General features: G+C 33.6%; 1 protein-coding gene across 1 annotated transcript in view; it reads left to right on the top strand.

The window, feature by feature from the left end:
- The window catches only part of CRISPLD1 (cysteine rich secretory protein LCCL domain containing 1), a 45,655-nt gene that overhangs the window by 20,645 nt on the left and 10,534 nt on the right, over positions 1-14,476 (top strand). The window contains exons 3-12 of the mRNA XM_001087482.5: positions 3,719-3,837; positions 4,164-4,296; positions 5,270-5,385; positions 6,105-6,205; positions 7,898-8,038; positions 8,213-8,273; positions 8,383-8,449; positions 8,645-8,775; positions 11,194-11,237; positions 11,331-11,403. Coding sequence (XP_001087482.4) covers positions 3,719-3,837; positions 4,164-4,296; positions 5,270-5,385; positions 6,105-6,205; positions 7,898-8,038; positions 8,213-8,273; positions 8,383-8,449; positions 8,645-8,775; positions 11,194-11,237; positions 11,331-11,403 — 986 coding nt within the window. The remainder of the gene's footprint in view (positions 1-3,718; positions 3,838-4,163; positions 4,297-5,269; positions 5,386-6,104; positions 6,206-7,897; positions 8,039-8,212; positions 8,274-8,382; positions 8,450-8,644; positions 8,776-11,193; positions 11,238-11,330; positions 11,404-14,476) is intronic.

Raw genomic sequence — 14,476 nt, forward strand, 5'->3', positions numbered from 1 at the left:
GTAGCTTTAAAAAATATGTACCATGCTTATTGTTAAGTCATGGTAGAATTTCTTTCAATAAGTTTTTAACACTTGATTTGTATTATTGAACTTGACCTAAACAGCTATGCTTTATTCGATTCTATGAATAGATAATTACTTTTCGTCACTAATTAATATTAATATTGATAAAGAACTAAATTTTGGTTGCATGCCCCTCTGCTTCAGCACTTATATTAAAAATGTATGCCCTTATTTTAGCAATATTATAGTTTATTCAGTATGCTTTTCCCACTATTTTTAATGGATTAAATAAAATCATAAGTCATACCTTAAATACAGCTTATGCATTGTATATATTCAACATTGAATTTTAGTCCTCAGAGTGATCTGAGTTACCTTCTATTTCAGCTAACAAATTTACAAATAAGAACAATTAGCTCAAAGTATTTGAATGATATGTTTTACATTTTATTCTGATTTCTATACAACAGAAATATAAGCAAACTTGAAACACTTAGATACACTGTAGTGTATTAAAGTGTAGTGTGGAACTAGTTGTATATCTTTTCTAAAAATGATCCATTTTCAATTTCATAGGGAAAACTGACACCTAAGATTGTAGAATCATATGTGAAACAAGAGTAAATTGAACTTGAGTAGAGGCCATAAGGATTCTTTTAAGAGCTCAGCTGAATGGTCCTCGCTTGAGGTGTCTCACAATTGCCCTGACTTGCGTTGCCATCATCTGAGGGCTGGCAAACTCACAGGTCACATGCCTTGGCTAGAAAAACTCACATCTCTGGAGTATCGTCTGCATCTCTCTCTGTGGTCTCTCCATATTTTCTTTCCAGCTACCTAGTCATGGTAACTGGACTCCTAATTCATTGGCTTAGGTCTATCATGATGTGTCTTAACAGGAAAAACAAACAAACAAAAACAGAAGCCTTCTTTCCTAACCTAGCTACCCAAAGTCTCCCAGCCTCTTTCTGTTTATTAGAAGTGAGTCACTAATAGCTCAAATTCAAGGGGAGAGTGGGGAATTCAACTCCACCTTTAGTGGAAAGGGCATTTTAAAACCATCACAATTGTTTCAAAGCAATTATTTTTAGCCTTCTAGGAACTGTTTCTGTTTTTCCTATTTTCTGGCTACTCTTTGAATATGAGATTGATATATTAAAAAAAAAAAAAAAAAAAAACAAAAAACCCTACAGGTAAGTGTAGTTATATAGTGCGTATAACTAGAGAACTCTGGAAGAATCTGATTTCCTGGATTGCAGATAATAATTTGTCCCTTAAAGACAACCTATGTCTTTAGGGAACTCCACCTGGAAACCTGCTTGCTTTTGAGAGACGATTACTTCTCCAACTTTCTAGATACAAAAGGAAATCAACATTTTGCTCATTTTCTGGGACTCTAGCCAAATTCATTGTTTCTTACCTAATTCTTCTTTGGACAAATAGTGACCACAACTTGAATTATACTTTTGTATAATAAACTTTATGTATAATTATAAAATTAGGTCAAAGATAAATGGTAAAGTTTAATAATATGCCCATAATTGGCAAATAAAGTGCTTACCTGATAATATTTGTTTACAGCATTTGTTTCTGATGTCCATATCTTAAAACCAGTCATCTTGAATATTTGACACTAATTGAAAGTAAAATTAAAAGTTTTATGAAAAGCAACGACTCTTGCTGCTCTTATATTTTTAGTTGCATATAAATACACTATTTTTGTATTTTGCTAGAAAATTTGATACGCTAATGATAAACTTATTCTAATTTTGTATAAATTTTCCTTTGTGATTTGATCTGTATTTCAGTACCACAATGGAATGGGGAAGAATGTTCACCTATGAAAAATTATATGAATGAATTAGGAATCTTCTTCTCCTCAAGCATACATTTCTATTTCCATGCCTCTTTGTCCCTAGGGTGTTTTCCTTTTGGCGTATTGATGTGATTAGATTTCCTGTATCCTTTAAAAATCAAAGCAAGTGAACAAGTTCTCCCTAGACTCTGGCATCTCATCTATAGCTTCTGCCACATCTCTCTTCCTATCTAAAGTATTGAGAAAGTAACTCACATTTGTCTTCCGTACTTTCTCTTCACTTATTAATGCTCTGTGTTCTGATTTCTTCACCCATCATTAATCTGAAGTTGCTTTTAGTCATGAATTAGTACTTAGGAAATCTTGGTTTTCTGTGTCATTCAAACTTGTTACCCATTCTCTACTCCCAAAGTATCTTTTCTCTCTCATTACTTCTATAATTTCATATTAATTAGTTTTTCTTTAACCTCTTTTATTCTGTCTTGCCTGGCTTCTTTTGTTATCTTGTTGGAGATTTTTCCCTTTAGATTTTGATAACCCCAGAATTTTCTTTTTATTCCTCTTCTCATTCTATATCATATTCCCAAATAAATTTATCTCTGGTTGAACAACTTCACAATTCATGTCTTCAGAGCACATTTTTTCCTCTGGATCCCCAGTCATATAGTTCTACTCTCTGCTTGGCATACGTGCCCTCATACATCACCCTTGAAATATGCATGGAAATACCTAGACACACACTTCTATTACAACCATCTATTTCTCTCTCCCTATTTCCTTTCTTCCAGTTTGGTAGTATCGTCAGTGTTCACCTTTTCTTTCCCTTACCGCCTACTCCAGCCATTTATCAAGTTGTAGGAATTTAAATTCCTAAACATCATTTCGCTGTCTACTCTTTTCACTGTCACTTAAGTTGTGTCCTCAGTTTCCATTCCCAGATTTGTTTTCCCATCTTCATAACATGTCCAGAGTCCTGTAATTGTAGTGCTAAGATTGAACCCAGGTCTACCTAACTCGGTGTTTTTACCACCACGATACTATACTGCATATTTTTCAAATTAATAACTTGAATACTAAACCCAGAACTTGCAAAATTATTTCAGTAATCATTTCACTAAAATAACTTAGTGATTTGAATTCTTTTAAAATTATTTTTAAAAATGAATTATTTAATTTTATGTATATATTTTTATGAGAATTAGATTTGTCATTCATGTATTTAAGAAGCATTTATTAATCACCTTGTCCAGATGATAGACACTAGAAAATAGACCAAGGATACCAGCAGCACTGCCCCGTTCAATTTACAGTCTCATGAAAGAGATAGATATGTAAGCAAATACTAATATTACAATGTAATAAGTGCTAAACAAAGAAATGTAACAAAGCCTTAAGAGTCCCAAAGGGGTAGCTTACATCTAAGAAAATTGATATGATGTCACAGAAAAAGTATTTTATAAAGCTGGATTGTGAAGGAAGAGTAGGGACCTGTCTGACAAATAACTGGGAGAAGGATGCTTAGGCAGAGGAAACAATGTCAGCAAGAGCAAGGACTTGTATGCTTTATGATAGGGAAGAATGGGATCCCGGATCTTGGACTTTATGTGTATGGGGATTTGTTTTATGTGTTTAGACAGAGGAATCACTTCAGCATATTCGTGTTCACTTAAGTAATTCTAAGCATGTATGGGGCAATTTGGAGGGTTAAGAGATAGAGACATGGAGATTGATTTGGAGGCCAGCACAAAAATTTAGATGACTTTTGAGTCTGATGAGAATCCAAACTATGATGTTGACTTTGTAAAGAAAGAAAGGAGGAAATGTAAGAACTGCTCAACGCTATATTCTGAAGAAGTGTCCAAATACTACATGTGCACATTTTGCTTTTGTTTTAAACTGTAGACATGGGATGTAGAGCTGGAAAGATCTGCAGAATCCTGGGCTGAATCTTGCTTGTGGGAACATGGACCTGCAAGCTTGCTTCCATCAATTGGACAGAATTTGGGAGCACACTGGGGAAGGTATCTTAAAGCACAACTTTTTGTTTCTGAAAACATTAGTGTTTAAAATGAAATCCTTATTAATTCATCAGTGCAGTTTTTCAAAGACTTGAAAGAAAAATCATCACAAAACAAGTAACAAAAAATAAATATCATACCAGAACAATCAGCATTTTTTTAGACTTTAAATCATCAATTTATTAGTAATGTAATGGGCATAAATATTTAAGTTTGATAATTTACACCAAAGTATCTTTCTACCAAATTATACCAATGTATTTTGCAATATTTAGTTTTGTATTTTCTGCGACTTTGCTTGCCCTCTGTGACTGTTTTCTCTCTAATAGATATAGGCCCCCGACGTTTCATGTACAAGCATGGTATGATGAAGTGAAAGATTTTAGCTACCCATATGAACATGAATGCAACCCATATTGTCCATTCAGGTGTTCTGGTCCCGTATGTACACATTATACACAGGTATGTTTAGGGGGTATTATACTTAATTCCCCAAATTGAGTTAATGTAACTATGAAAGAAATTAGGCTAGTGAACTTGTCTTTCTTATATCATTTAATATGGTTATTAAAAAAATTATATGAATATTGATTATGTTGAATTGGCTTACAAATTTCTATAAACAATGAAAATAATTATCACAAAAAAGTCCAAGCATCTACTTAAAAAGACATTATTTCAGTGATTTTGTATATAAAACATTTTTAATATGGCCCCAGTAATATGGGGAGAAATTTACCATCTTCAGTGTCAAAGTTTTATCTCAAGGAATAAAAATATAGTTTTATTTACCAATGACATTCAATATTTACATGTGCAACATGTATATATATATATTTATATTTCATGTTCACAATTGGTATGTTCTAAGTTTCCAAATCAAACAACTAAAGGCAGATTGAACTAGATAAAGCTCACTGCTGATTAGACTTATTATCAGTGAATATAAAGCAGATTAATTGTTCTGTATGCTTTTGCATGTGACAAGACTGACCAGCATCAAACTACCTGATAACCTGTGGCATGATGGAAAGATCATGTTGTATAAGAAATCTGGACATGTAAATTTTTGCTCCAGTGTTTGCTGTTTAGGATGTGATTTTCTGTTCCTTTGTCAGAAAAGTTTCTTCATAGACACGTTAATATGACATTAGGTTCGTGAGGATGTAACTTTTGAATTATTTACTAAGTTTGCATTTGAAAATGCCTGCATATTATAACCAGACACAGTTATTTTTCTGCAGCTCTCTTTTTAAAATTGAACTAGGTATTACTCAAAGACTCAGGGAAAAAACCCTTTTTGATTTGATCTCAGTTCATTTTGAATGATAAACATTGGTTTCTCACCTTCAAATTAGATGCATTTTTCTCTCAGAAGTGTTGTCCTACTTGATTTCAGCCTGCTTTTTCTGAGCCTTTCATTTTTCTAATATAGGTGGTGTGGGCAACTAGTAGCAGAATTGGTTGTGCCATTAATTTGTGTAATAACATGAACATCTGGGGGCAGATATGGCCCAAAGCTGTCTACCTGGTGTGCAATTACTCCCCAAAGTGAGTAGACAAAACACTATTTCAAATGTACATTTTTCTTAACAAAAGGAAAATACCTTTATGTTCCTGATTGTTTCCTGTTTTCCGTGTGTATCACTGAATGAAGTGTATTATTTTAATTCTGTTTATTTAATATGGCAACAATTATAGTTGCCTAATGCATAAAATAAATGCATAAAGGGGGATATGAAATATGAATGTATAATCTTTGTGAATATGGGAAGCATATTTTTATGTATTCACTTTTACTCACTATACTATCCATAAATATTGAATAATTGTTATTTATTAGAGATAAAAACTGTACATTAATTGAGAAATGCATTTTCATCTGTGTAAAGACCATTTAAGGGATTATAGGATTATATTAACAATGTGACACAATCATATTTAGGGTCAAATTCAAGTTTAATAATGGGTTTTTATTAAAACAAATGGAATATAGTGAATATTCCATGGCAGAGTTTGGCTTTCTGCAAAAGTTTGATGTCGTAATTTTTAACAATATGTGTTTTAATTTACGTGAGAAACTTTCAAAATGAGGCAGTAATTTATATTTAAACCTAGTAACCAAAAGGGGTCTGTTATAAATTATATAAATGTGTTAAATCTATACACCAAAATAATTACTTAGAATGTTCATATATAGTGATGTTTCACAATATTTTATAAATTATGCCGTTAGACTACTTTTTAATAGAGCGTATCATCTCTTAAAGGGGAAACTGGTGGGGCCATGCCCCTTACAAACATGGGCGGCCCTGTTCTGCTTGCCCACCTAGTTTTGGAGGGGGCTGTAGAGAAAATCTGTGCTACAAAGGTAAGTGCTATTGTGTTGTAGTGTTCATGTTGATTTATACTTTAATCCAGCTCCTGCATTACTTATGTTTAAAAAAGCCAGAAGTACACTTAATGATTACATGAAAAGTCTCTAGAACTCTATTTCAAATATTTGTATTATTTATATCATATTTATATTAATAAGAATTTTGTTATACTAACATGAAATTTTTAAAGTTCCATGATTATTTCAGGTAACTTTCTGATTCTACTTTGAAATAACCCCAGAATGACAAGTATATTTATATTCTTAAAAGTCATCTTCATGTATGGTTGACTAGAGTTATTTCCATAACTGTCATCTTTTTTTAAAGGATTTAGCAATTTAACACAATTTATTTTTAGCACTTTAAACATTTTTAACAAAATACCCCTTTGTGTATCTTATTGAACCATGCTCAATGAATTATATTGATTTTTCACTTCTCACTGCACACTATTCAATTTGTCATGCTAAAATAAGAAAAGTATAATAGTTACATAAAACTGTAAAACTAGTTTTATATTACTTGAGTAGTACATTGAGTAGTACTCTGAAATGCATTTGATGTCTTAAATAGTAAATATGGTGTCCTGTTTATAGCACATAAAGATAAACTGTTATGACAAAGCTTTGTGAAAAGTCATGCACTTGTGCATTCAAGTGAACATTTTTTACTGCCTTGTACTTTTTTTCTTAATGGTGACTGAAGGAGGAATGATGTAGACTGAGTATAATATGAAATATTTGAACAATTACAGCCCCTTTTCAGTGCTCATAATGACACATGTCTCTTTTTTTTCCCTTAATGATGCATTAACTAAAATGTGTAGAGAAGTGCCCATATATATCCCTGTGTTGTATAAGCCATTTAAACATTCCTGGAAGTATTTGCAGCATTTTTTTCCTTGTGTGGGTGTTTTTCATATTCTCTATGTCCAAACCTCCAACCTGCCTGCCTCTTCCCCAGTGACCATTATCTTTTACTTAAAGCTGACTTTCCTGTGACTTCATACTTTTTTTTTAGGTTCTGAGTTCTTGGGCATGCATCAAAATAATACGCCTCTCCAAAATGTGCCATTGTCAAGCCTTTAATAAAGGCCAATCTGGAAAAAAAAAAAAAACACATTAAATTCAAAGTTTGAAATTATTCTCCATGGTCAAGTTTAAATTTCTGCACATTGACTTTTCTTCTAAAGGGAAAAAACTTGCTGTGGAGATGGATATTGTCATAAATAATAAGGGCATATCAGTCCTTCTTTAGGCCACATTTCCTTTTGGGAGAAGTCTAAATGTGATCCTCCTGAAAATATTAAGAATATGATTTTAATTGAAATCACATTTGATTTTGCTAAGCCATGAACTTATTAGATCACTTTGTAGATTTCATGATGTCATTATGAAAGTCAAACAATGATATGTTGAAATATAAGCAAAGTTTAGAAGCAGCTTCATTGAATATTAGTCAAACATTAACATAAATGAATCAAGGACTTAAAAGGCTTATGTGTGTATTTCATTTACTCCAATGCAGTACCTAAGATCACCACCTGAAGCCAAATCCTGTGCAAAAAAACAGTACTGATTTTTCTAGTTCTCAATGTTAACAGTAGTGACAAAGTATATTATTATTTGTAATTTGTGCACATGTAAAATAGGGTTAATATTTCCTAAATCTGCTTTCTCTAACAGAAGGGTCAGATGGGTATTATACCCCTCGAGAAGAGGAAACAAATGAAATAGAACGCCAGCAGTCACAAGTCCATGACACCCATGTCCGGACAAGATCAGATGATAGTAGCAGAAATGAAGTCATAAGCACACAGCAAATGTGTAAGACCTCTATATTACTTATAAAATTTCTTAGGTACCTAAATGGTATGTCCATCAAGATTTTATTAATTTGAACATTTATAGAATGGCAAAAATTTTGTCATTAGGCTATATATAATGAATTACAACTGCTTTTATATTATATGAGTTATTTTGGTATTTTTTTCTTTATAGCCCAAATTGTTTCATGTGAAGTAAGATTAAGAGATCAGTGCAAAGGAACAACCTGCAATAGGTAATATTTGTTATTATTTTGAAAACTAATTGACTGAATATAATAACTATTTGTATTTTGTACTGACATTCAGAGAAACTAAATTTTGTGCCCAATTACTTTTATTTAGGTACGAATGTCCGGCTGGCTGTGTGGATAGTAAAGCTAAAGTTATTGGCAGTGTACATTATGAAATGGTAAGTATTATAAATGTAATTATTTGAGGATAGGGTCCTTCCATATAATATTTGATTTTTATTGTGCAAAATAACTTACATAAGTATATTTTGCTCAGAAATGTTTAATTTAAAATCATATAAATGGTAAATAGTTTGAACTTATGCAGAACTCTTATATTTTTAACATCCTTTTATCTCCTACTTTTTTCCAAGCAATCCAGCATCTGTAGAGCTGCAATTCATTATGGTATAATAGACAATGATGGTGGTTGGGTAGATATCACTAGACAAGGAAGAAAACATTATTTCATCAAGTCTAATAGAAATGGTATTCAGACAATTGGGTAAGTACACAAATAATCTTTTGGACCAGATAATTTTAAATTGTAACAATGAACTAACACATTTTTAAAGAGCAAAGCATAGAATAATTTAAGAAGAAATAATTTGGTAATTTTCAAGGCTCATTTAGCTTGTAGTTTTATTAGACAAAAAGAAGATAAAGCATCTAAGGACAAAGTTGAACCCTTTTGCTTGTAATGGGCATGCTAAAACTCCAAATTTTTGAGTTGCATTAAAAATGTGTAAATTTATAGTTAATTCTTAATGTAAAGCAATATATTTTTTAGCTTGACAGAAAATACCCTGAGAAGGGTAATTAATTTGCATGTTCTTCTTGTCCTATTTAGGGAAAATGGCTTATTTCATGTAATATTAACTTCGTTGATAAGATAAATTACTTTACAGAAAAGAGCATTTTGAAAAGTTCTCTAAATATGTGTTATGCTATGTCATCTTTCTTTTGTCCGTTTAAAAGTATCTCAATATAAAAGCATTTAATTTTATTAATGTTTCTCCTATGAGGTGTACCAAATACCTTATTCCAAAACACTGTGCATTTTTATATGTACTGTATAGAAAGTAGAAAAATGGGGGCTTTTGAAATACCTTTTTAGTGTCTTTTTCCTCTAAGTAAAACAGTAAACATTACTGAACTTCATACAGAATGCCTTTTCTTAGGAAATTTGACATTGTCTCTTTGTTACAATACAGTTGCATGATATCTTCACAGTGGGGTTAAGTTAGAATTAATAACTATAAAAAACTATTAGGAACTCTTAAAAATTTGTGGAATGATCTCCTATGTAGTCTTTTTTTTTTTATTGTTGTTTTTCATTTGTTTGTTTTGTTTTTTTGCTTTTTGAGACAGGGTCTCACTCTGTCACCCAGACTGGAGTGCAGTGGCGTGATCTCAGGTCACTGCAACCTCCACCTCCCGGGCTCAAGTGATTCTCCTGCCTCAGCCTCCCAAGTAGCTGGGATTACAGGCATGCACCACCACACGCAGCTAATTTTTGTATTTTTAGTAGAGACAGGGTTTCACCATGTTGGCCAGGCTGGTCTTGAACTCCTGACTGCAGTTGATCCACCCGCCTCGGCCTCCCAAAGTGCTGGGATTACAGGCGTGAGCCCACACACCCAGCTTATACAGTCTTATTCAAAGGCCTGATGGGTGGTTTTTAGCTGTTAGTGATAACTCTTTTTAGCAATTTTTTTTGTTGTTGTTGTTAAGACAGAGTCTCACAAGTTCAACTTTTCCTGCCTCAGCCTCCCAAGTAGCTGGGACTACAGGCACTCGCCACCATGTCCAACTAATTGTTATTTTTAGTGGAGATGGGGTTTCACCAGGTTGGCCAGGCTGGTCTCAAACTCCTGACTTCAAGTGATCCGTCAGCCTCAGCCTCCCGTAGTGCCGGGATTACAGGCGTGAGCCACCACACTTGGCCGAAAGTTCTATAGAAATATTCATTAATCTATTTACTTGGCAAACATTTATTAATTACTTTCAATAAGTAATAAATAGTAGTTATTAGCTTTAGTAAGCCAAGCAGTGGGTGTTCCATTAAAGGACATTTGTCCTGTTATTTACTTTCTTTCCTCTTAATTTTTAATTATCTCTCAATTATAGAAATTCTCTTGAAACTTGAAGGCTATATTTAATAGGTTGTATATTTTATGCCTCAGAGAATGTTATTTCTTTTGGACACATTGTAGATGAGGAATATTAAATACTGAATTTGAAGCTGACAGAAATAAAGAGTTGTTGAAATTTTACACCTTCAGTTCTGAGCTAATATATTCAGAGAGTGAACCACGTTAAAGTAGCCTTACCTTTTGCAATAGATATTTTTCTAAAAATTTGGATATATATAAACCAATTAAAATTTTGATGTGTAATTGTGTGCCTGATCTTATATTTCAGCATTTTAATAATGCATGTAAAGAGGAGAAGTTAATTCATTTTACTGTAGACATTTTGCTAGATACTAGGAGGAACCAAAAAGGAATAATATACACTCCCTTCGGTACTTATTTTTTGTAGTCTTTTAACAGCATTGTTTTGTATTTCCTGTTGTGAAAGAATAAATAGTTTGGTCTTGTGGAGGCAGGAAATTAGTATTTGAGGGTTTTAATTTTGATAGGAATCAAAATAGATATAGCTTTATGCTATTATCTATAAGTTTTTGAGATTAATAATGAAAAGAGATCACCTTAAGAATGGTATTGATTTGGTTAATAACTGATGGTAATATGGATTTAGCATAAAACTGATGATATATTCTTATATTGCTACTTGTCTAGTGTAATAAGTGTTTAAAAAGAAAATTAAGTGTTCATAGACTTGAAAGATTCCAGAAATGATGCTGCTGCTTATGATGACTATGTGAAAATAATGAACATTTCTGTATTTTTACCTTCAGCAAATATCAGTCTGCTAATTCCTTCACAGTCTCTAAAGTAACAGGTTAGCACATTCTTCATCTTATTTTCTTAGTACTATGTAATATGTTATTGCTTTCAAAGGATTCACTCATTGTTTTGTGTTTTAATTCTTCAGTTCAGGCTGTGACTTGTGAAACAACTGTGGAACAGCTCTGTCCATTTCATAAGCCTGCTTCACATTGCCCAAGGTAAACCAGTGTACACATAGGGAACTTTGGCCCTGCGATAACTGTTTTTGCCTGAAATTCTGGTGTCTCTGGGATTCAAAAGATGTATAATCTTGAACTGCTAAACTGGAGGGAGCAATGGAACATCATAAACTACATGCACTCCAGGCAGGCCGAGTGTACTTTCTCCCAATGCAAAAGTATTCTCTGCTATTTCATAATATCAGGGTTTATGCGTGTAATCTGTATATTCATCTGTGCTACAAAGAGTCCTTTATTAGTCTGCTCTGGCTGCTGTAACGAAATAGCACTGACTGGGTGGTATAATCAATAGAAATTTGTTTCTCACAGTTCTGGAGGTTGAGAAGTTCAAGATCAAGGTGCTGGCTGATTCGGGTCCTGATGAGGGCTCTCTTCCTGGTCTACAGATGGCCACCTTCTCTGTGTCCTCACATGGTGGAGGGAGAAAGAGAGCTCTCTCTCTTACATCTCTTCTTATAAGGACACTAATCCTATTGGATGAGGACCCCACCCTTATGACTTCGTTTAACATTAATTACCTTCATAAAGGCCCTGTGTCTCCAAGTTCAGTCAAATTGGGGATTGAGACTTCAACATATGAACTTTGAAGGGACAAAATCATTCAGTTCGTAAGTTTCTTACAACAGAAACTAAAGTGGCATAACTCATATTTTTAACATTATTATCCAGTTTTTTAAATTAGATCAATCTGATTGCATTTGGTAAGTTAAAAAGCCCATCTTTGCCTTTCTTTTATTTTTTTGTATATTCTCTTTTACAGAATTATAATGGAATTTGTGTACTATAAAATCATGAAAAAAGCTTTATTTATCTTGGCCAAGCTAAGATGAAAACTGTTAGAAGTATTATGGTTTAATCCATAATCAGTAGATAGGAAAAATAAATTGTGTCTCCATATATCCAGTCTTAGTTCTATCTGCACTATTTCCATTAATGCAAATATCCACACTACTTCTAAAAACTAGTAATGAGATTTCAAGATATAATTGTAATTTGACAACATACCTAAAAATTTAAGGAGCTTAATTTTTATGGAAAAGTTTATCTACTTTGGAAAAACGTCATTACTTGCCCTTTTAAAATGAAAGCAACATTTCACTTAAAGAATGGGACTGGCTGTTCACAAGGTACATAACGGAATCTTTATAACAGAAGACTGTGATCTTCATATAACAGAGTACTTCATTTTCTATCAGTTTCCAAGTTACAGATGTGATATAAACAATAGACTTCCTCACATACACATAGTCTGTTTCTTTTCAAATCATTTGTCTCTACTAATGCAGGACTGCTGTTATAATGTTTTTGGTCAGCTAACTTGGTGCATTTTAATTGAGAATTTTAGAAGTCCTCAGCTTGTATTTGCTGAAATCCGCAGATTACCAAGTATGCAGGATAATTTGAGGACCTCTTACTGGGTGAAGTGCATCATATACTTTTTGCCATTTGTTCACCAATGAATTATATGCTGAATATTTTTATGATAAAAATACAATCTGCTGTTACTAGAGCTTGACCAATTATGCTCTTATAAGGCCCACATATTTGATTAAATCATTATTTGCTGCGTAGTCTTAGACAATTTTGTAGAAATATTTTTTTTCAGATTTCTCAAGACCCCTACATTTACAAATTGCAGTTTTGTTTTTTTTTTTTTTTTGAGACGGAGTCTCGCTGTGTCACCCAGGCTGGAGTGCAGTGGTGCGATCTCGGCTCACTGCAAGCTCCGCCTCCTGGGTTTACGCCATTCTCCTGCCTCAGCCTCCTGAGTAGCTGGGACTACAGGTGCCCGCCACCACGCCCGGCTAGTTTTTTGCATTTTTAGTAAAGACGGGGTTTCACCATGTTAGCCAGGATGGTCTCGATCTCCTGACCTCGTGATCCACCCGCCTCGGCCTCCCAAAGTGCTGGGATTACAGGCTTGAGCCACCGTGCCCGGCACAAATTGCAGTTTTTTTTTTTTGAGACGGAGTCTTGCTCTGTAGCCCGGGCTGGAGTGCAGTGGCCGGATCTCAGCTCACTGCAAGCTCCGCCTCCCGGGTTTAGGCCATTCTCCTGCCTCAGCCTCCTGAGTAGCTGGGACTACAGGCGCCCGCCACCTCGCCCGGCTAGTTTTTTGTATTTTTAGTAGAGACGGGGTTTCACGGTGTTAGCCAGGATGGTCTCGATCTCCTGACCTCGTGATCCGCCCGTCTCGGCCTCCCAAAGTGCTGGGATTACAGGCTTGAGCCACCGCGCCCGGCCACAAATTGCAGTTTTAAAGAAAAAAGTAAAGATGTATTGCTAGGTGAAGATGGTAAATTTTAGCATCATAATATGTGGAAAAAAACCAGGAACTTTAGAATTTAAATGTATAAATATTTATTAAATACCTACTAAGTACCAATAGTATGCCTAGCCTTATGTCAGCCATGTGACTAGGTTTATGAGGACCAAATAATAAGGATAGTCTCTGTCCATCATTCTAACATAAGGCTCTCAATAGCAGATGCTCAATAAATGGTAATTTTATAACTACAAAACAAACTATATCAATATTGTTGCAAAAGGGATAAATCAAGTAAAGCATTAATAAACAACCTCCCTATTTCTTGGCTTGTTTCAGAAAGCAAAACATCAAAATAGGGAAAATGATATAAATTTTTAAAATTTAATTTTAGCCTTTACTGTTACCAATATAATAAATCCATAGAAATGACAATTTTTACATAATATTGACGTTAAGTAGTCTGAAAAGCTTCTCCCTTTTTTTTTTATTTCAGTGAAACAAAATTGTCTTTTGTTTTTCCCGTATGAAATTTGTAATAGTTTCATAAACTAGGTTATGATATTATGTATATGACAGGTTATAACTTTTAGGGAACCATGTAGTTGGTACATTTCTTTTAGAATTTCATATCACTTAAGTAGGCTGAGCCATAGTCTATTATGGAGAAAAAATGCCAATAAATAAATTAAATTAAATTAGCTCAAGAAGACCTTGAAGAAACAAGATTTACCTGCAAGTCATGTCCTTGAAAGTTTCCATGTCTGGTAGAACAATTCAAAATAA

This window comes from Macaca mulatta, chromosome 8, assembly GCF_049350105.2.
Source record: "Macaca mulatta isolate MMU2019108-1 chromosome 8, T2T-MMU8v2.0, whole genome shotgun sequence".
Lineage (NCBI taxonomy): Eukaryota > Metazoa > Chordata > Mammalia > Primates > Cercopithecidae > Macaca > Macaca mulatta.